Here is a 22,529-nt window from a genome sequence, read left to right on the forward strand (position 1 = left end):
GTCCTGCTGCGAAGGGGCTCTGCAGCTGTAGTTCAGGTTATGGACGTTAAGAGAGGGAGATCACCCTGGATTACCTGGTGGGCACAGTCTAATCACCTGAGCCCTTAAAAACAGAAATTTCTCTGGCAGGAGCTAGATCTGGCAGTCAGAGAGATGAGGAAGGGGAAGTCAGAGAGACTCCGAACATGAGAAAAGTTTTTGACCAGGGTTGCTTGCTGGCTTTGAAGATGCAGCTAGGGGTTCATGAGCCTAGGAATGTGGGAGAGGCTAAGGATGACCTCTGGCCAACAGCCAGTAAGGAAACGGGGATTCTCAGTCCCACAACTGTGAGGAACAATCTGGCCAACCACATGAAATGAGCTTGGAAGCGGATTCATCCCCCGAGCCTGTGGAAAGGAACCCAGCCCTGCTGCCTTGATTTTGGTCTTGTGAAACCCGACACAAAGAAACTACCAGTTGAGCCAACTTGGCCTTCTGACCTACAGAACTGTGAGATAATAAATGGATGTTGTTTTAAGCCATTAGGTTTGTGACAATTTGCTATGGCAGCAATAGCAAATACAGGAGGTACTGAAGTCTCCTCGGTTAATGCTCGGGGTTGGTACTATTGTTACCCCCATTTTACAGATGAAGAGATTGAAGTGCAGTGAAAGGGTCTGAGCAGGTCTGCAGCTGTAAGCCTCAGGAAGTCATGCTCGGTGGAAGTGTTTGCTACCAAGTTTATTTGCAGGTGAACAGCACAATATTCACAAAACATTTTGTACAATCAGGTCTGTACTGCCCTCACACTGGGGGACTAAGGAAGACCTAGTCCTTCCAACAGCTATAAACAGTCCTGGATAATGAGTTGATGACAAACACTCTCTCTCCCTTCGGCAAACAAAATTATTTACGAAGCTATACAGTTCAGCAAGGGGAGGCACAGAGAAAAAAATTACCTCAAGGAGAGCAACAGCTCCTTTCCTGGTGGGATCCGTCATTTTCAGACATGAACTATCCATATCAGAGACCTTATGTCTCAAGAGGAATGGGTGGCATATCACAGCTACAACAACAAACACTGTGTTTATTTCTAACGGGGAATTAGAAGACTCTCTTCGGACACCAGTTCTTGAAGAGATTCTATTTCAGAGCACATCAGGGCTACGAAATTCCTTAGAAATCCAGTGGCTATAGCACAGACTTCTGGAGATCAGGGCCAGTGTGACTCCCCTCTCCTCTACCCCTCAGCGTTCATATTCACGTCTATTACCTGCCTCTGAATCCCTCCGGCCCCCACGCCTGCTCCACTCCAACATTTGAGAGCCGGCCGAGGACTATTCTGATTTTAAGTCACGTCACAGATTCCCCAAGTCCTCGCTTTCCACTGAAGGGTCTGACTCGGGTTTTAGAGGAGCAAACTCAGGGAGACCAGCTACTCTCCGGAGGCCAGCATCCTGTGCCTCCAGCTCTAAGCCAACATCCCCGGTATGAGGAATAGGGCTAATAAATAATGAATCAGCATCTTGCTAAATTGGTGGGGTTTAAATGGTTTTAAATTCTTTCCAAGTGAAAAATTAGGACAATTGTGTGCTCATGGTAGATTTCAAAGGGCGACTTGAAGCAGAAAATCTTTAAGGGACCCTTGCATAGCCACAATTTCTTCTCAGGCTAATGTACATAAAATATTCAGTAACCGGGACTGTGGAAGGACTGAAGAAGAGCTCCTGGAGCCTGGAAAAAGGCTGCTTCTTAGGATCATTCTCGGGGTCCCATGGAGACAGGCTCCAGACGCTACACGCATGGCTGGCTGGAGTGAGCAGCAGCGCGGGGAATCTGTGGGATCAGGTAGGTGTCCAGCTCCTGGCACTGGTAGAGGGCTACACTGTCCAATACCCACTCTCGGGTCACCACAGGTGCCTCACACATCCGCCCAATCGCTGGGGACAGAGAACACAAGCAGAAATTAGTGTCACTTCACGTTTTCCCAGACCAGACTCCTGTCAATCTACTCCGGGGACCTGGTTGTAGGAGTTCACAGGGTCACTCGGGTGAGTGCAAAACTGCTGATCTTAAATAATGCTTCAGGACACAGGACCTCATTCAGAAGCCTGAGGAGTGATTGCTGGTGAAAGCCTACAGCCTCTAGCAACTTTACTAACAGGAGCTCCAATCTGTTAAAGGAAAAGTCACCAGGGGCGCCTGGGTGGCTCAGTCAGTTGAGCGACCAACTCTTGGTTTCAGCTCAGATCGTGATCTCAGGATCCTGGGATCGAGCCCTGCTCCTCGAGCCCTGCGCTCAGTGTGGAGTCTGCTGGAGATTATCTCTCTCTCCCTCTGCCCCTCCCCTGCTCTCTCTCTCAAATAAAAATAAATAAAATCTTAAAAAAAAAAAAAAGTCACCAGAGAGCACAAAACAGCACTGCAATTTAATGATATTGCAACCTCTTAGGTGAGAAAGCAAAACAGTATGATAAGCGTGATCACATTTGTGTAAAATATATGCGTGTACATATATATGCACACATGCCTGGAAGAATTTTACCATCACCGTCTCTAAGTGGTGGGATTACTAGAATTATTTCATTGTGTTTGTGCTCATTTATAATATATATGTATTTTTAAAGATTTTATTTATTTCTTTGACAGAGAGAGACACAGCGAGAGAGGGAACACAAGCAGGGCCGTGGGAGAGGGAGAAGTAGGCTTCCCACTGAGCAGGGAGCCCAATGTGGGGCTCTATCCCGGGACCCTGGGATCATGATCTGAGCCAAAGGCAGAAACCTAATGACTGAGCCACCCAGGTGTCCCTATGCTCATTTATATTTTATGTGATGAACATTAATTAATATTTAACCCCCACCAATGGAAATAACTCACGCATTACTTTTATAAATGCAAAATGAGCAAACCACTGTTTTAAAAGGACATTTTAGCCATTCATTCATTCCTTCATTTATTCATTCAAATATTCACTGAGCACCTAGAAGGTCATGAGAACTGTGTTAATCAAACACTGGGTGATCTGTGGTGAACCAAACTCATCACATAGGACCCCATATGTCACAGGCACATACCCATGGCTTTCTGAAGCCCCATACAGCCCCACCATCTACTCCAGTTGATTGAAACAGGACATTTAGGTCTAAAATCACCACAGTCATCTACAGACTTCATCTGGGCCCTGCCACCCATACTTCTCTGGACAAAGGCTTACAGCAAGACTTACCATGGAAGCCACTGTCCTCTGCCCAGGCATCCGGCTGCACGACCACCACTGGGTGAGTACCCTGCATCCCCAGGAAGGAAACAGCATGGAGCGTATCAGAGCTGGACTTTTGCAACAGTCACCTCACCATTTCTTGATGGTGTGCTAAAGCAGACTACTTTAGGTGCCACCACAGAAAGGATGGCGAAGGGCACAAGGCAAAAAGGAAGCACTGGAGGGAGAACCTTCCCTTAATAAATTAAATACTTAGAGAACTCAAGTCCTTACTGACCCTCCACACGTGGGAGTTTTCTGGCACTGGCACATGATCAGAGAAGGCTCGGGCTAAGAGAGGCTTTTGAGGCCCCCTGGCAGGGTTCGCAGGGACTGATGGGTACCAGCCTTGCTCAGTCATAGGACAGATTTTGTGTTGTCCCCCTCTGACAGGGCATCAAACACTTACCTTGCTGAGAGTGAATAACGAAGGCTCCTTCACCACAGAAGCCCCACAGAGGTGCACCATCCACTCCAGTTGATCTAAATAGCACAGAGAGACCTAAGATCACCACAGTACTCTACACACTTAACCTGGGCCCTCTACCCCACGCTCCTCTGGATGAAGGCTTACAGCAAGACTTAAGACTTCAAAGTGGGAGAGTCTCTATCCCTGCTCCAAAAGGACAGAGAGGCCTTGAACTAGAATCTATACCAGGTATGGATTCTAAGTTTGCCACCGATATGCTACCTACCCTGGTTATCGGTCCCCAGAAGGCCCCTTGGTAGATAAGGTTTGACAGTCTCTCAAATAAGACACTTTGGAAGAAAAGAATCCAAGATCCAACTTCCCTAATTTGCTAAATTGCTGGCTAAGATACTGTGAAAAAATACCCACTTGCTTTCCCTCCCTCCCTGCCGAATTCCGTGTGGTAATTGATAATCACGGCCACCGAGGACACCATACTTGGTGGTAATTACTGTAAGTGTCAAGAGACAGGAAGATAATTCATTCAGTCAAAAAAAAATACACATCATCCTGAACGGAGACTCAGTACATCAGTGGGGAAGGGCTCCGTGCTCAGCTGGAATCGACACACTCGGGGGAACAGAAATCAAAAGGGACTGTAGAGATTTTCCACCTGCACCTGGAAAATCAGCAGAATGGACCAATGAATGGCTTCTGGGCCTCTTTGGGGGCTCTTTTTTCATCAGTCCATTTCTGGGGATTGTGGAGGTGGCTCCTGTTTGTCTTAAAGAACTGAGATCAACTGACTCATCTCCAAAACGATACCTGTTAGAGACCTGGTTTTCATTATACCAAAGAACAAAAACACTGAGAAATCCCCAAGTGGCACTTGGAAATTTCATAAAAATTCAATCAATAACCAACAAAGAAGACAGAAGTAAAATTACTTTGCCGGGCTCTCTTGCTGCCACTCATCTGTCCCTGACCAGATGCCAAGGCCATCTTTTGAGGAGTAAGAGAACCTAATCCCTGGGGAGGAAGTGGGCGCAGAAGCAAAGGTGGGTGGACCTTGTTTCGAAAAGAACAAACCAAATCTATACACATGCCAGGGCCTCAGTGCCACACAACTCCGGAGTTGAGCCCCACAGCACTCCTAAACATAACATCACATTCAATGTCAGAGTTAATTAGAAAATGTTCATCAAGAGTCCTTCCCTGCTTGCTCTGGGCCTGTGTGGGGCCCCAGGCCCATAGGGCTTATGTAGCTGCCATGCTTGTTTCTCAGTATCAAATGAAGATGATTTAGGAAGAGCAGAATTCTTTCTTAACATTTACAAACCTGAAAGGTATCTTCTCCCCACCTTATTCTTTCCCTCCTTTCTTAAACCAAAGGGCAGTAAGGGCAGCTCTACCCCATCTGAGCACAGAACACTGCATCCTAGAAGCTAAATTTTCAGGGCCTTCTAGCTCTTGAGAAAGGGCACAGGGCTGGTTTTTTGACACAGGGTAACGTTCAGGTGCAGTTTTGTCTGACAGATGGTAGAGAAACAGAATGAGCTCTAGAGCACCCCACCAATCTGAGGAGCCCTGTTAAGACGGTCTCTCCTGTAACACTCCACCATGTAAGAGAAAGGCTGGTGCTGGACTCTGCACTTCTCCCAGTCTCTTACCTGTGGGCATGTTGGTAAAGGGCCCATAGCAACAGACTTCTAGGCCTCTGAAGATCTGGGAGAAGAGTGGGACAGAGGGACAGAGGGATGGAGAGAAAGAAACACTAATTATAAAAGAGTATGCATTTTATAAAAAACAATATAAACAGACTCTCCAAAATGAAGGACTTTCTTTTTTCTTTACCACCTGATAATTTCTTTTCTTTCTTTTTTTATTTATTTGATAGAGAGAGACACAGCAAGAGAGGGAACACAAGCAGGGGGAGCGGGAGAGGGAGAAGCAGGCTTCCCGCCGAACAGGGAGCCCAATGCGGGGCTCGATCCCAGGACCCTGGGATCATGAACCTGAGCTGAAGGCAGATGCTTAATGACTGAGCCACCCAGGCGCCTCTACCACCTGATAATTTCTGCTACTTCCTGGAGACAATGAGTCCAATGTCAGAACACTGATGGATTTCAGAAGACTTCTAAAAAAAGTGAGTATGTAGTTGACCCACTCTACAGTCATTCTTTGTTATTCAGAGGCTGAGCATCTCCCTTTGCCACCAATCAGGCACAGGCTCCTTCCCAGTGACTTCACTTCTTGTTGAGACAAAAAAACCCGGGCCTTCTTTATATTTAATAAGAGGTTTGGATGGCAAGAAATTCAAGCTATAGGCTGCAGTTTGTTTATCCAGACTTGGTACATCAATCCTAACCATCACCCTAACTGGCAGAGAAGTCTATGTTGATTTTACATGCTCCTTTTCTCCTCTTTCTTCTGGCCTCCGGACATCTGTTCCTTCCTCCACACTGCTCTAAGACTGGCCCTTGTTCCTTCAGGCAACCTAAACTGTTTTTTGTTTTTGTTTTTAATCTAGAAGTTAATCTAATCTAGAAGTGAAGCCTGGGTCTGCCTCTTCTCATTGAGCTGACCTGACTGCCTGGTTTCCAGGAGACACAGATTATCCTGCACCTCCAAGGTGCCCCTTCCGCTTACATACACTGCTCGCTAGCACCGTCCACAAGAACTTTCTGGGGGGGGCCTAGCTGGCTCAGTTGGTGGAGTATGCGGCTCTTGATCTCAGGGTTGTGGGTTTGAGCTCCATGTTGGGTGCAGAGATTACTTAAATAAGTAAAAACAAAAGAACTTTCTGTGATGACGGAAATGTTCTATATTGGTGTTAATAAGGTGGCCACAAGTCACATGCAGCTACCAAGCTCTTGAAATGTGGTTACGGTGAGTGAGGAACGAAACTTCATATTTCATTTAATTTAGTCATCTAGAATTTAAACAGCCTTGTGTGGCTCATGTTACAGGCAGATTCTTACACTGGTGCAGGTTCTTAGGCAAGCGCTAGGGTATCATTTTTATTTTTTTAAAGATTTATTTATTTATTTGAGGGAGAGAGAGAGCACACACACGCACATGCACAAGCACCAGTGGGGAGAGGGGCAGAGGGAGAGGGAGAGAGAACCTTTCAAGCAGACTCCCGCTGAGTGCAGAGCCCAATGTGGGGCTTGATCCACAATCCATGAGATCACGACCTGAGCCGAAACCAAGAGTCGGACATTTAAATGACTGCGCCACCCAGGTGCCCCAATAGGGTATCATTTAAAAGAAATGTAAAGTTGTATAGTTGGCTGGATGTATATCATTTGGGTAACCATCATTCTCTTGATGCTCTTTCTCCCCATTCCACAAAAAAAGAAAATTGCCTAGGCCTGGAACTCACCTCCTTTCAAATAAGAGAAACTGGGGTACAGAAAAACCAGGAGCTAAAAACTCATAATGGCCTTTAGGAAATGAGCCTCCCCACTCTCATCTCAACTACAACCACAGGAATAAGAAAGAGCAGCAGGTTGGGGGGCCTGGGTGGCTCAGCTGGTTAAGTGTCTGCCTCCGGCTCAGGTTGTGGTCTCGGGGTCCTAGGAGCGAGCTTCTCCCTCTCCTCCCCTTTTGTGCTCCCTCTTGCCATCTCTCAATCTTGCTCTCAAATAAATAAAGTCTTTAAACAAAACAAAAAACAAAAACAAGAGCAGCAGGACAAGTCTGTTTCTGTTGTGGCAGCATCCATATATGCCATTCTTAGTATCTGTATGAATAAACTGCATCCCAACCTGTTGACAGGATCTAGATACTCATAATGCTAAAAGCTCTCCCCAGGCAGCTCGCTGGAGCCAAATGTTGCTGTGAAAAGTATAAAGGATTAGGAATTTTTATATCCAAGCTGACACTCACTGATGAGGATGTATAGTTATGAGATAAGAAATCTGAAGTTTCATCTCTACAAATACATTTCTCTTCCACAGGAAAATACTATGGTGACATTTAGTATCTTCAGAATGTCATTACTTTGACCAGGCACTTTGCATCATTGCCATCCCAAAATTGGGAAAAACCCCCAAACACTGGAATTTCCTTTGAAGGAGGAAGAATCTGGTGCTAATTCTGCCTTGCATACAGTGGAATAAAAACAAATGCCTGGCTCACACAGAACTCCCCTGGGGTGAAGGCAGAAGCAGAAAAAGGGCCAGCAGCTTTTCTTGGCATCTGGAAGTTACTTGACGGGCTCAAAGGGTCGGGGTGGGCTGACCCCAAGGGTTCAGAGCTCTCCCAAAGCAGTTTTCTCTAGAAAATCACTTCTACTGGTTCTTGCTCAAGTTCTATAAAGGGACAGACGGTGCTCCGTATGGGACTGTTCTGAAATGCTCAGTGGTGCACATTTAAAAAAAGAAGAAACGCTGACTAGGCACACAAGCGCTCAGTCAGTGACCTGAGAAAGCAGCCAGTTCAGGCCTGACAGGAAGGTGTGAAATCTTGCCTGGACTTCTCCCTGAGAGGGCGACATTGCTTTGGCTCCATCATCTGCTACAGTATGACCTGGGGAAAATCACAGAGTCTTCCTGGGCCTCTAGTCCTTCATTTGTAAATGTTAGAATAATCTACTTTTTTCCTCTGTGAAATCTTCTATACTTTTCCAAGAAACTATGGTATTATTATTATATTATTTTAAAATATTTTATTTTATTTATTAGAGAGACAGACAGTGAGAGAGGGAACACAAGCAGGGGGAGTGGGAGAGGGAGAAGCAGGCTTCCCGCTGAGCAGGGAGCCCGATATGGGGCTCGATCCCAGGACCCTGGGATCATGAGTTGAGCCGAAGTCAGACGCTCAATGACTGAGCCACCCAGGTGCCTGATGGTATTATTTTTTTTCAGATTTTTTAATTAAAGTTTTAATTTATTTGAGTAATCTCTACACCCAACATGGGGCTCTAACTCACAACCCCAAGATAAAGAGTCGCATGCTCTTCTGAGTGAGCCAACCAGATGCCCCTAATATTGTTTTTTAAAATTTTTTTTCTCAAGTAATCTCTACACCTGATGTGGGGCTCAAACCTACAACCCTGCGATCAAGAGTTGCATGCTCCACTGACTGAGCCAGCCATATGCCCTCAGAAACTCTGATACTGTTAAGAGCTCAGATTCTGGAGCTTGACTACACGTGTTCAACTAGTCATGGGTTCCCAACTAGCTGTGTGAGCTTGGGCAATTTACTCAACCTCTCTGAGCTTTCATTTGCTCATCTATAAAATAGGTATAACTAGGGGCACCTGGGTGGCTCAGTCGGTTAAGTGTCTGACTTCAGCTCAGGTCGTGATCTCAGAATCCTGGAATCAAGCCCTATGTCGGGCTTCCCGCTCAGCAGGGAGTCCGCTTCTCCCTCTCCCTCTGCATCTACCCCCTCTCATGCTCTCTCTCTCTCAAATAAATAAATAAAATCTTAAAACTAAATAGGTATAATTATAGTACACACCTTATAGAGCTGCTGTAAAAAATTTTTTTTTAAAGATTTTATTTATTTGTAGGGTGCCTAGGTGGCTTAGTCAGTTAAGCGTTTGCTTTCGGCTCAGGTCATGATCCCAGGGTTCTGGGATAGAGCCCATGCTGGGCTCTCTACTCAGCAGGGAGCCTGCTTCTCCCTCTCCCTCTGCCTGCCGCTCCCCCTGCTTGTGTTTGCTCCCTCTCTCTGTCAAATAAATAGATACATAAATAATCTTTAAAAAATTTTTTTTATTTATTTGAGAGAGATACAGCACGAGGGAGCAGGGAGAGGCAGAGGGAGAGGGAGAGACAGACTCCCCCGAGCAGGGAGCCCAACGTGGGGCTTGATTCCAGGACCCTGAGATCATCACTTGAGCCAAAGGTAGACACTTAACCGACTGAGCCACCGAGGCACCCCAAGCTGCTGTAAAATTGTGAGTTAATATGATCGCATGTTTAGAGCAGACCCTGGCATATAGTATACATTATAAAGATGTTCACTGTTGATTTATCGATCACTTTCTCTTCTGTGCTTCCACAGACAGCACTGTGTACATCTCCCTTGCAGCAATGACCACACTACTTTACAGAAAGACGGTGAAGTGCAAACAGCAAAGGCCTTAGATTCACTTCTCTTTCAAATCCTAGCTCTGCCACTTATCAGCTGAGATTTGAACCCCAGACTGGAGTCCAAAGTACATAGCTTCTCTACACCTCTAAGTTCCCTCATTCATAAAACAGAGAGAACACTTATTTACCTTGTTGGGCTAGGAGAACGAAAAAAGAACCTAGGGGTGCCTGGGTGGTGCAGTCAGTTAAGCGCCTGACACTTGGTTTTGGCTCAGGTTGTGATCTCAGGGTTGTGGGACTGAGCCCTATGTTGGGCTCCAGACTCAGAGCAGAGTCTGCTTGATATTCTCTCTCCCTCTCCCTCTGCCCCTCCTGCTCATGCTCTCTCTTCTAAAATAAATATATAAATCTTTTAAAAAAATTTAAAAAGGGGCGCCTGGGTGGCTCAGTCGGTTAAGTGTCTGTGTTTGGCTCAGGTCATGATCTCAGAGTCCTGGGACTGAGCCCCGAGTTGGGCTCCCCGCTTGGCGGGGAGTCTGCTTGGTCCTCTCCCTCTGCCCCTCCCCCTGCTTGTGTTTTGTCTCTCAAATAAATAAAACCTTAAAATAAACAAACAAACAAACAAATAAATAAGAACCTCTATGGAAGCACCCAGCTAGTGCTCTAGCAGTATGTGATGCCCCTTACAGGTGCATGAGACCATCTCCACGAAAGGGATTGGAATGCAGTGGGGCGGGTGGGGTTTTTATCAACATGGCAGAGTGGGACTTTACCTTTCTGTCGCGGGATTCTCTTGCTCGCTTCGGACCCTGGTGGTTTCTTCCATTCACAACATCTCCTCTGACTTCAAAATCATGCTGGAAGAAACCCAAGGCAAACCACAGGTATCAGAGAAAGAGAAGCCTCCTTCAATGGAAGTAGAGTAGATACATCCTATTAAAGAATTCAGTACTGCAGGGCAGAATTTTGACAACCCCACCCCTGCCCGAAAAAAATCATTCTTTTTGGTGGACTGAATGAAATGACCAGCATCTCAGCTGCTGAAATCAACTGACTGAAGCAAATCTTTGTGGGCAGAAATGAACAATTGGCTTTTCACCTCATCGGGACTTAATGTATTTTAATTTTTAACATCTGTCTCTTCTCAAAATATTCACTTAGCATTGAGATTAAACTGCTAATACTGCGCTGTTATAAAGGAAACTGGAGAATTCCTGATCTTTTAAACCAATTGTGTATTACCATCTAAAGAAATAGGGCTTCTCAGATTTCCATTGAGAGATTTACAATTAATGAGACCAAATGATAAAATATACATTTAACACATTAAAGAAAGTTAGAGCTTTTTCAAAACCACTGGTTCTGACTGGTCAAGGATGAGGAAATAAAGAATAATGGGATTGCAGAGATTAGAGCTTTTGGGAGAGTTTTGGGGAAGAACGCTTAGAAACAATTGACTGAAATGTAGGGAGGACAGCGTCATGAATGTCAGACCATAGGCTGTTATTAGAAGAAAGAACACTTAACATTTCGTAGCCACTTGAGTGAGAAAAGTCTAGTGCTAAAAATGTCATCTGTTTGAAGCTGACCCTCAAATTCCTTGTTCTGATTATACCCCTGTGCCGACTTAAGCTCTTTACCTGAAAGTCTAATATAAATCCCCAAATTCACACATCTAAAACAGAGCTCTTGATTCTGCTCCTGCCTCCTGTTCTGCCCCCTCTCAGGATGCTCCTCCTCTGTGTCTTCCTTACCTGATTTACTATTACTAACATCCACTATTGTTCAGGCCAAAAACCCAACCCTTCTCTCCTCAACGCCTCCCTTTACCTCATCCTCCAAATTTAACCCTTTAACAGGTCCTGTCTCCAAACATAACTAACCAATTTCTTCTTACCATCTCCATGCCACCAATTACCCTAGAAATAAAATTCAAATTCCTTACCATGACTTCCACCAAATCCTACCTGATCTAGCCCTTGTCTGTGACCTTCTCCAACCCCTGGTCCAACCTCTGCTCCCTACATGTAATTCACCAATTACTACTCTCCAGCTACACTGGCCTATTTTTCTTTAATAAACCAAATTCATTCCTACCTCAAGACATTTATGCTTGCTGTTCTTCTGCCTGTTAACATTTGTTCCCTACATTTTTCTAGACCAATTCTTGGTCTTTTAGGTCTCAGCTCAAGGTTTTCAGAAAGCCTTCCTGGTGTCCTTAAGTAGTCAATCTCTGTCCCCAGTGAGTTGCTAGTCTGTTCTGTGTATTTCTCCTCCACAGTTAAGTATGTATGTATTTATTTATTTTTATCTGGCTACTATCATTCTTTTTTTTAAAGTTTTTATTCCATAGTATTTATTGGTTTTGTTTGGTTGGTTTTTTTAAGTAGGCTCTATGCTCAGTGTGGAGCTCAACACGGGGCTCGAACTCATGACCCTGAGATCAAGACCTGAGCTGAGATCAAGACTCAGATTTTTTTTTTTAAGATTTTATTTATTTGACAGAGAGAGACACAACGAGAGAAGGAACACAAACAGGGGGAGTAGGAGAGGGGGAAGCAGGCTTCCCCGCGGAGCAGGGAGCCCAATGCGGGGCTCGATCCCAGGACCGTGGGATCATAACCTGAGCCGAAGACAGATGCTTAATGACTGAGCCACCCAGGTGCCCCAAGACTCAGATGTTTAACTAACTGAGCCACCTGGGTGCCTCTATTTATTGGTATTTTAAATGCATCTTTATTTATTATATATCTCCCCTCAGTAGAACATGGATCCCAGCAGAGCAGGGACCCATCACTCTTACTTGCAGCAGTATTCCTGCTGCCCAGGACATAGTAGGATCCCAATCATATTCAGTCACGGAATCAAAGTTAAAACCAACAAAAACATCATTTGATTAATTATGAATATGCTGAATAGTGCATAGTGGTTTAAAACTGCTTTTGCTAATTTTATTTTGCCTGATCTGTTGTCACTGGCAGCTCTTAGATGGCTCTGTTCTAAAATTATTCCTCCTCCTACATTCTGTCTTATTTACCTCACTGTTCTCAGGATCATAAAAGTAACATCTCTTTGAAGGCATCTGAGTTTTAAGCAGATACATTTGCATATTAATATGAAGGGTTTTTCTTCAAAGACAGTGGACAACCAGTTTTCTACAAAGGTCTATGCATGTGAGATCAGGTGGGCCTGTTTCTTAGGCTTATGAATCTTTTCTTTCTGCTTTATAAATTCCTTCTCCTTCCTCTGAGGAAAGATTGTTTCTACTGAAACTTGAACTGAGAACACAGAATTTCCTGGGTTGCTTTGCGCAATTCTTGATGATCCACATCGCCAGGGAAAGTCTTTGGAAAGGAGTACAAACAAGGAAGCAGACAAGTGTTCAGTGATTTTGTGACTCAATGGCACCAAGTCTTTCTGATTCGTTTGTAACATCAAGTACCTACCTCATCTAGCATCTTTCTTTCTTTAATACACTGGGTCACCCCTAAAGAGATGACAGAAAAACAGGTCACATGAAGGCAGAAGTACGTGCTCTTTTCATGGAGGTGGACGGTGAAGCGATTTGTGTAACAGCGCAGAGGGCAGAACACTGAGTAGAGGTCCTCCCTCTATAAAGCCACAGCTCCCTAATAGATTTTCTTCTGGAGACACGGCAGTGGCTTAAATTAAACATTATAAGAGTGCCTGCTGCACATGGATTTCTGCCTGGTATTAAATAAATCCTTAGTTATATGCTAACTTTGCTAGAAGCAGATTAGGTCCTATTAGTTATACAAAGAAATCCATTTTCCCCAATATCACCAGCTTATCCAAACAAAGAGATACGCATTTAAGATAAAGCTAGTTTAGTGTTACCATTAAAGACCTTTTGGTAATTCAGATTCAGCATCAGCAAAAACCTTAGGCATTAAAAAAGTTAGGTGTTAAAATGCAATTCTGAGGTGTTAAAGGGAGGAGGGGAGACATATTGTACTTACAAAAATAGCTAACTACCCATTTTCCTCCTGCAATACCCAGAAAATATTTTAGTGTCCGTTCGCACACAAATTCAGCATCTGCAGGATGAAAAACATCCAAAGGATTAGAAGGGGAAAACAAAAATCAGGAAGTTCTGCTGTAAGAAAGCTAAAGTGCCCCTAGCTCCTTATGCCACTTGAGATCAATCTGGATTGATGATTCCAACAGCCCTGGTGATAGACTCAGAGGCTGGAATCATCCCTAATTATAACCAGCAGGTGTGCATCTTTGGAAATCTGAAAGAGGCTGATAGGAGGTTAAGACCACAGGAAAGGTCTGCTCTATCTTCTAGGTGCTCAAGATGTCTGTCACAATGTTCAAGAAATTCCCCATGTGTACTGATACATGTGGATGGGGAAGGTCTATTTCACTGGATGGCAAATTTGTGAAAGGACATGAATATGCGAAATCCTGAATTTGAAATGTCCATGTAAGCGACAAAGTTTCACCCCCAGAACGTCTCCCTGGGGAGTCCTAACCCCTTAATTCCTAATTCCCCTGAGAGGGCCAAGAAAATAGACTATATTCACAGCTTTTCTCTTTTCTAGGTATTTCAGAAAGCAACAGCTGAAGAATCAGTTCTGGTTTTTCGTACTGTTTCAAAGGCTACGTACTGTTTCGTACTTTGAAGAACTAAGCAAAATGAGAAAAGAACACTTAGTTTTAAACAGGAGAAATGGGGGCGCCTGGGTGGCTCGGTTGGTTAAGTGACTGCCTTCGGCTCAGGTCATGATCCTGGAGTCCCGGGATCGAGTCCCGCATCGAGCCCGCTTCTCCCTCTGACCCTTCTCCCTCTCATGCTCTCTCATTCTCTCTCTTGCAAATAAATAAAATCTTAAATAAATAAATAAATAAATAAACAGGAGAAATGGATTTAACTAAATCCTAAACACAGTAGGCCATCTGCCAGTGGAACAACAGCCATTTTCTCTCCCAGAATTCTTCACAAATTAAAAAATGTTTTTCCTGGGGGGCGCCTGGGTGGCTCAGTTGGTTAAGCGACTGCCTTCAGCTCGGGTCATGATCCTGGAGTTCCTGGATCGAGTCCCACATCGGGCTCCCTGCTCGGCGGGGAGCCTGCTTCTGCCTCTGACCCTCCCCCCTCTCATGTGCTCTCTCTCCCTCATTCTCTCTGTCTCAAATAAATAAAAAAATAATAATAATAAAATAAATAAAAAATAAAAAATGTTTTCCCTGGGGCGCCTGGGTGGCTCAGTCGGTTAAGCGGCTGCCTTCGGCTCAGGTCATGATCCCAGGGTCCTGGGATCAAGTCCCACATCGGGCTCCTTGCTCTGCGGGAAGCCTGCTTCTCCCTCTCCCTCTGCCTGCCGCTCCCCGTGCTTGTGCTCTCTCTCTCTGTGTCAAATAAATAAATAAGTAATCTTTAGGAAAAAAAAAAAGTTTTTCTTTCTTCAATTTTTAAAGCTTTTTAAACTGTTGTAAAAGTTGATTGAGTAATAGGCTTTAAATTCAGAATTCTATTTTGGTTCATTTTTAGTTTAAAAGTAGCAAATGTTGTATTCCCTTTGTTTAAAGACCGAACTACTTTATTTTATTTTTTTAAAGATTTTATTTATTTGACAGAGAGAGACAGTGAGAGAGGGAACACAAGAAAGGGGAGTGGGAGAGGGAGAAGCAGGCTTCCTGCAGAGCGGTGAGCCCAATGCGGGGCTCAATCCCAGGACCCTGGGATCATGACCTGAGCCGAAGGCAGACGCTTAATGACTGAGCCACCCAGGTGCCACAAGACCTAACTACTTTAAATTTAATTTGCATTTTAAAGTTTTCTTTTCACCTTTCAGCAGCTTTAATGACATTCATCTCTAAAATAGTACTTAGTTCAAAGTACCTTGCCCTGGCACCTGATTCCTGTAAGCATTATCCTCTGACCCTGTGGTATAGCCTCTGCACCTTAGAAACCTAAGATCTTTGAAGTTCTAAGGCACTGTGTCCCTGCCAAGGAGGCTGGACCCTTATATGTTCAAGTGCCAACAGCTATATGACAGAAACATCCTGGAGAGGGCCACTGTATTTCCAGAGTCACTTCTGTTCAGAAGGTTTCAAGACTTGAGCTACAGTCTGCATCTTCTGGGTGCTGCGTGCACCGCTCTTTGCTTTCTGGAACCCAACAAGTGAGTTCATCTCCTCTTCCAGAAAGCAGCTCTATGAATATTGGAAGACAGCTGGCTTGTTGCCTTCAGTCTTTCCATTCTTTCCTCTGTTCTTCAAATAATACTGCTTTGTTTTCCTTTCCCCCATCCTCATCACCTACCTCTGGAGAAACACTCTAGGTGGTCAGTGACCAGCTTAAAAGGAAAGCATGGTGCTCGAAGCAGAGCACATTATCTTTCAGGCAGTCCCTCCCACAGAAGAGGCAGTGCAGGGGTCCGAATCTACACTTCACTTGCTCTGGACATGAAGCTTATGTTCATAAGGCCCAATTTCAAATGAGCTTTTTCAGCAGCGCTGAAATGTTTACTTAGATTTAGCTAAAAGCCTCTGAAGTCTCCGTTATCACACAAGCTATAATGAAGATTGCAAAAGAGGAAGGTGTAGGACAAGTGAATTTTCCCCTTCTCTTTTTCCTGGTTCATACGCTAGGCTACCTCAGAGCTGATAGTGGACTTGCTTCCTGAAAAACTGTCAAGCACACTCAATCCGGGTGTGTGAGTGGAGCTAGGACATGGAGTGGACACGGAGCGAGCGTTTCCAAATGCCTGGAGTTTGAGTGCGAACTCGCTTCATTCCTCTCTTTGCCCCACGTGTTCTTCCAGGACTTGGGCTCTGCCTTATCAGAGAGCCCCTCACACAGGGTGGTTGAGGCACGGTGGACGAGAAGTGGCTGACCATTCTGGCTCACTACTCTCCAAATCTTAACCCAAACCAAAGGGGGTCAGGACAGAGCAAAACTATTATTTTTCTTTTATAAATAACTGATTGACTGATGGAAGACTGTCATCCATGCTTTTGCTTAACAAATTCTCCCATTTTTTCATGTAGTTTTTTTTTTTTTTTAAAGATTTTATTTATTTATTCATGAGAGACAGAGACAGAGAGAGAGAGAAGCAGGCTCCCAAGGAGCAGGGAGCCCGATGCGGGACTCGATCCCAGGACCCTAGGATCATGACCTGAGCCGAAGGCAGACGCTTAACCATCTGAGCCACCCAGGCGCCCTTTTTCATGTAGTTTTATGCAACAGATGCAACATGGTCTGTAAGGCTCTTGGTATACCTGTTTTCATGATGACATGAGTAGTCTCTTCAGAAATTTGATTAGTTAAAGTGATGTGGTGTTTTCTGGCAAACTTGTGCACAAGCATCTGAAATCAAATCAAATATTACATTATAATCAATTACCTCTAGTACACAGCTTAGACTGTTACCCTAGCTTTGACTCTCCATTTTCCTCACAAAAGGTACATCCCTTTTATTCGAACATGCCTGAAATCCCAAAATAAATAGTAATTTAATAAAAATTATGTAGAAATTAGAGGAAAAAATTCTAAAATAGTCTGTGCTCACAGACACGGAATTACAACCCAGGATTCAAAATAATAATTTTTCCCTTTAATAGCAGATATAATTTGATTCCCTAAGATCGTTTCTCTGCCAAGTGATACTCTACTATAATCTAGGTTTATCAGCCTACACTTTATAAGTCAAGAGGTAACCAGCCCATTCAGAAAGTTATGCCACAGATATGTGGCTAAAAAACAAGGTTCAAGCCTCTGATAGTTACAAAACATTCAAGTCAAGACGCTTCTAAAGGTCAGTGCAAAAGCTATCAGTTCCTCTTTTTTTTTTTTTTAAAGATTTTATTTATTCATTTGAGACACAGAGATATGGAGAGAGAGAGAAAGCATGAGCAGGGGGGAGACAGAGGGAGAGGGAGAAGCAGGCTCCCTGCTGAGCAGAAAGCCCGATGCGGGGCTCGATCCCAGGACCCTGGAAGCATGACCTGAGCTGAAGGCAGACGCCCAACCATCTGAGCCACCCGGGCGCCCCACTATCAATTCCTCTTAAGGATAAGGATTGGAGGAGACTCAGTTGCTTCCCAAAAGAAAGCTCCAGCCTTCTAGCTATTATCTATCAACCAAATAAAAATCAATAGGCAGTAAAAGGGATTAACCAGTTCCATTATGGACAGCTGACATAATCAGTAGCTACTGTTGGTAAACAACTTTGCTTCCCAAAGGCCATCATGTACTAGTCATGGCCCCCCATGCCAATATTTCTGCGCTGTGCAATACTGCAGCGGGGAGCAGGCATCTTTCTTTCAAGCTGCCTTGTTCCCTACTGCCACAGGCCACTGCAAAAGGGAGGCTAGAGAAGCTAATGACATCCTCCCCATTTTGCCACTGCCCTCTGCCAGGTTCATTAGCAATTCTGAACTGATTAATTGCTGAAATCCCAGCCTTGAAACAAGGTTCAGTTAGAAGAGCAACTGCTGAAAAGATCATCTTAATATGGGCTTTGGAATTAATCATGTGTACTACAGTCAGCAGCTTTCATAATAAATTTACCACACTTCAGCAAGTCTGAATGGAGCTGCAAAGTTTTCTCCTTGGCTTGCCTAAAGACAACACGTACCCAAGTCACTTATAGTCTAATCTGCAGCTCCGAGCTGTCCATGGCAAGAAAAGATTAGATCATTTTAGCCTCTCTGAAAAGCTGAACTCACGAAACAAAGGAAAGGGGAATGCTAATTTTCTTTCTTTTTTTTTTTTAAAGATTTTATTCATTTATTTGACAGAGAGAGAGAACAAGTAGGCAGAGAGGCAAGCAGAGGGAGAGGGAGAAGCAGGCTTCCCGCTGAGCGGGGAGCCCGATGCGGGGCTTGATCCCAGGACCCCGGGATCATGACCTGAGCCGAAGGCAGCGGCTTAACCGACTGAGCCACCCAGGCGCTCCGGGGAATGCTAATTTTCAATGAGTAAATGGGAATTCTAGATGTATAGGCAAGTGATCAAGAGCAATATAAGCAGACAAAGGTATGAATTTTCAGAACGAACAGCTGATCTGGGCGCATGGTCTTGAGATGGGAATTCTAGCATTATTGATGAAAATTTATTTACTGTACCTACTAGGGCAGACACAGGTTACTCTGCTCTTCTAGTAGTGGGATACATTTGGCCCCTGAGCCACTACCTATAGAGAGGACAAGAAATGATTCTAAGAAGGCTATATTAAGAAAAGCTTAGGGCGCCTGGGTGGCTCAGATGGTTAAGCGTCTGCCTTCGGCTCAGGTCGTGATCCCAGGGTCCTGGGATCGAGTCCCACATCGGGCTCCCTGCTCCTTGGGAGCCTGCTTCTCCCTCTGCCTCTCTCTCTCTGTCTCTCATGAATAAATAAATAAAATCTTTAAAAAAAAAAAAAAAAGAAAAGCTTAAAGGAAGCCTAGGAAGGATATATTAAGAAAGATATTTAAGAATGACCTGGTCATCTCTCAGAGTGCAATAAATGGCACCCACTATTGCAACCATCTGATAAGCTGGTGTGTTATCTTATGATTTTAAAGAAATATTCATTCAGCTACTTTATTATGAAAGGAAACCAATGGTGATTAATTACCAGGGAGGTCAATTTCCTATGATGTCTGAAATCTACACTCAGCCCAAGCAGAAACAAAATTTTTAGTGGTCTTAATATTTTAATGGATATTTTTCTCTATAATGTGAAACAATTCCTATTTCTGGTACCAGGGGCCCAAGGACACGTCAAATCCTAACAGGCAAGGGGTGCTGTAGGGCAGAAATGAAAGAGCGGGGGGCGCCGGGGTGGCTCAGTCATTAAGCATCTGCCTTTGGCTCAGGTCATGATCCCAGGGTCCTGGGATCGAGCCCCGCATGGGGTTCCCTGCTCGGCAGGAAGCCTGCTTCTCCCTCTCCCACTCCCCCTGCTTGTGTTCCCTCTCTCGCTGTGTCTCTCTCTGTCAAATAAATAAACAAAATCTTAAAAAAAAAAAAAAAAAGAAATGAAAGAGCGGGCTATTGAATAACTGTATCACAAGCCAGGATAAAGACAAACACTGGAGAAATGCCCCTATTTGTCCGTTTGCTTGGAAGTTGGATTTAGTTAATTATGCTCATAAGTTCACTCAGATATAACCAGGGTGTTTCCTCTGGGGATTAAAACTATACTTACTTGTTTTTTTAGATAAAAAAAATTAAAATTAAAAAGCTCTATATTATACCCAAAACTATAACCTTTCTGCTAATACTTAATAATTATTTTCTTAAATATATACAAAATAGTCCATGCTACAGCTTTATCTAGGTCCTAATCTTCAGAAATTAGCAAGGGAAATTAGATTACATAGAATCATTCTTGGCTCCTAGGTTTCTCCCTATAGGTTGAAATATTGCTAGTACCTATTTAAAACTATTTGCAATATGTTAAGAAGTCTCTGTTGTTAGGGAGATACATAAATACACTCACAAATTCTTTTGGTGTTAAGCCTGATGCCACCATAGATATTCTTCTGTTGACTCTTTTTGTTGAAGATACAACTTTTGGCTTCTCCCTGCCCACACTGTCTTCCCTCTTATTATACCCAGCAGTATTAGCAGTATGGACAGTAGCTGTACTCTTGGCTGATTCTTCAGCTTGAAATAGGGGTAATTTCAATGCAGAGGTTGAAGTTGGCATGCTGCTGATATGAGCTGGCTCTGGGGCTCTGTCTGTAGAGGGATCAGACTCAGGGTCAGCAGAGAAGAGGCTGATTCCAGACTCGAGGTAAGGGGTTCCCTCTGAAAGGCACAGGGGAAAAAGTTTAACCCACATGATGATGAATCTTGAATTACAAATAGTCTTCATGATTCTGTATTTTAAAAAATAAAAAGTGTAAGTCAACTGACTAAAAAAATATGGCAGCATTTTATTGCTAATGACAGGAATACAAGTAACTTTAAATATTCTTTTCAAATTTTTTATTACCTATATTCTCCAACTTTTTAACAATGACCATAAAGAGCATGGTACTTTTGTAAGGAAGGAGAACAATTTTGAAAAATTAGACAAATACTTGATTTTTCTTTATCCATTATATCATTGTCTTTCTGACCTAATAAATCATCAGATATCATTACCAAATTAAAAATAGAAGACCAGGGGCGCCTGGGTGGCTCAGTCGTTAAGCGTCTGCCTTCGGCTCAGGTCATGATCCCAGGGTCCTGGGATCGAGCCCCGCATCGGGCTCCCTGCTCAGCGGGAGGCCTGCTTCTCCCTCTCCCACTCCCCCTGCTTGTGTTCCTGTTCTCACTGTCTCTCTCTGTCATATAAATAAATAAAATCTTTAAAAAAAAAAAAAATAGAAGACCATTCCTGAAACACTTCAGAAAATGTCACTCCATCAGGAAGTAAGCACAGCTAAAGAGAACACATGAGATTCCTAAAATGACCTTAATGTACATGGCCAAATACAACATTTAGGTGCCAAAGAGCACCTTTTATGATAATGTGTTTTTTGAGGACTAATTTAAAACTTTCTTTACTGATTAAAACTTTGATTTATAAGCCATAAAACACACCATTCATTTAAAGTGATTTATAAGGCATAAAATACATAATCATTTATATTCATTAATTCATAAAATAAGAGCTTACTTTGGAGGTTTGACTCATTTTTCAATAAAGGACAGGCTGAAAACTTTTGTCTAGGGCCCTAGAATTCTTTATTTTTTACCTTTTTTTTTCTTTTTAAGTAATCTCTATGCCCAGTGAGGGGCTCAAACTCACGATCCCAAGATCAAGAGTTGCATCCTCTACTGACTAAGCCAGCCAGGCACCCCTAGGGACCTAGAATTCTTACTTAACAGTTGAAATAAAATACTTAGAGCACACAAGACTCCCATCCTCAAAACTGTTAAGAGTTAAACCAATAAAGACAGATCAAGGGCTGCAATAATTTTCATGTCAATTTGGGGTGCCTGGGTGGCTCAGTCGTTACGTGTCTGCCTTCGGCTCAGGTCATGATCCCAGGGTCCTGGGATCGAGCCCCGCGTCGGGCTCTCCGCTCAGCGGAAAGCCTGCTTCTCCCTCTACCACTCCCTCTGCTTGTGTTCCCTCTCTCGCCGTGTCTCTCTCTGTCCAATAAATAAATAAAATCTTAAAAAAAAAATTTTTTTTTCATGTCAATTTGGATTAATATTCAAGCTATTTTTCTAAAATGGGTTTAAGTATAAGAAAAGCATTCATTATAGATAGACTAGACATGCTAGACATCTGAAAAGTTCGTTAACCAAAATATCTTTAGGTCAGATTCAAAGTAAAACAGACGTTGTTTTCTCCATTAGAACAGATGAAACAGTACCCAGATCTGGTCTTGGCAAATCAGACTGCTCCATGAAATTTCGCGCCTCTGACTTGGTCAGTTGTTGCTCTTCCACACTGACAACCTTAACAAGCTCCTCTTGAGCAGGGCAGTTTGTGTTCTGAAGACTCCTTGGGTTGCTGTGCACATACCACTTAGTATCTAACAACCGGGATTGAGAAGGGGAAGACCTAGAAGGATGAAGGGAGAAACACACCACCACAGTTTGTGAAAGAACTCATCATACTTCCCGGGCAGCGGACACACAAGTGGAACAGCTCACTGTCAGGGAGATGGGGAATGACTAGCGAAAAAAGAACCCAAGTGACTGCCCAGAAGTCTGGATTCATGAAGCCTGCCAATGTGTCAGGGCTGACATATAACAGCTCCCCTTACGGCCTGGGCTGAGGCAGGGTATCTCTCAGCTGTTTAAAAGCGTGTCAGCGGGCTCCCTGCTCAGCAGGGAGTCTGCTTCTCCCTCTGACTCTCCCCCCCTCATGCT

General features: G+C 43.8%; 1 protein-coding gene across 1 annotated transcript in view; it reads right to left on the reverse strand.

The window, feature by feature from the left end:
- Nucleotides 1-705: 705 nt before the first annotated feature.
- Nucleotides 706-22,529, reverse strand: part of BRCA1 (BRCA1 DNA repair associated) — a 63,934-nt gene continuing 42,110 nt past the window's right edge. The window contains exons 15-24 of the mRNA XM_035027210.1: nt 22,028-22,218; nt 20,155-20,465; nt 16,949-17,036; nt 13,678-13,755; nt 13,144-13,184; nt 10,471-10,554; nt 5,321-5,375; nt 3,651-3,724; nt 3,209-3,269; nt 706-1,919 (exon numbers count right to left, since the gene is read on the reverse strand). Coding sequence (XP_034883101.1) covers nt 1,774-1,919; nt 3,209-3,269; nt 3,651-3,724; nt 5,321-5,375; nt 10,471-10,554; nt 13,144-13,184; nt 13,678-13,755; nt 16,949-17,036; nt 20,155-20,465; nt 22,028-22,218 — 1,129 coding nt within the window. The 3' untranslated portion in view covers nt 706-1,773. The remainder of the gene's footprint in view (nt 1,920-3,208; nt 3,270-3,650; nt 3,725-5,320; nt 5,376-10,470; nt 10,555-13,143; nt 13,185-13,677; nt 13,756-16,948; nt 17,037-20,154; nt 20,466-22,027; nt 22,219-22,529) is intronic.

This window comes from Mirounga leonina, unplaced genomic scaffold, assembly GCF_011800145.1.
Source record: "Mirounga leonina isolate KUSES-001 unplaced genomic scaffold, KU_Mleo_1.0 Mir_200, whole genome shotgun sequence".
Classification (NCBI taxonomy): Eukaryota; Metazoa; Chordata; class Mammalia; order Carnivora; family Phocidae; genus Mirounga; species Mirounga leonina.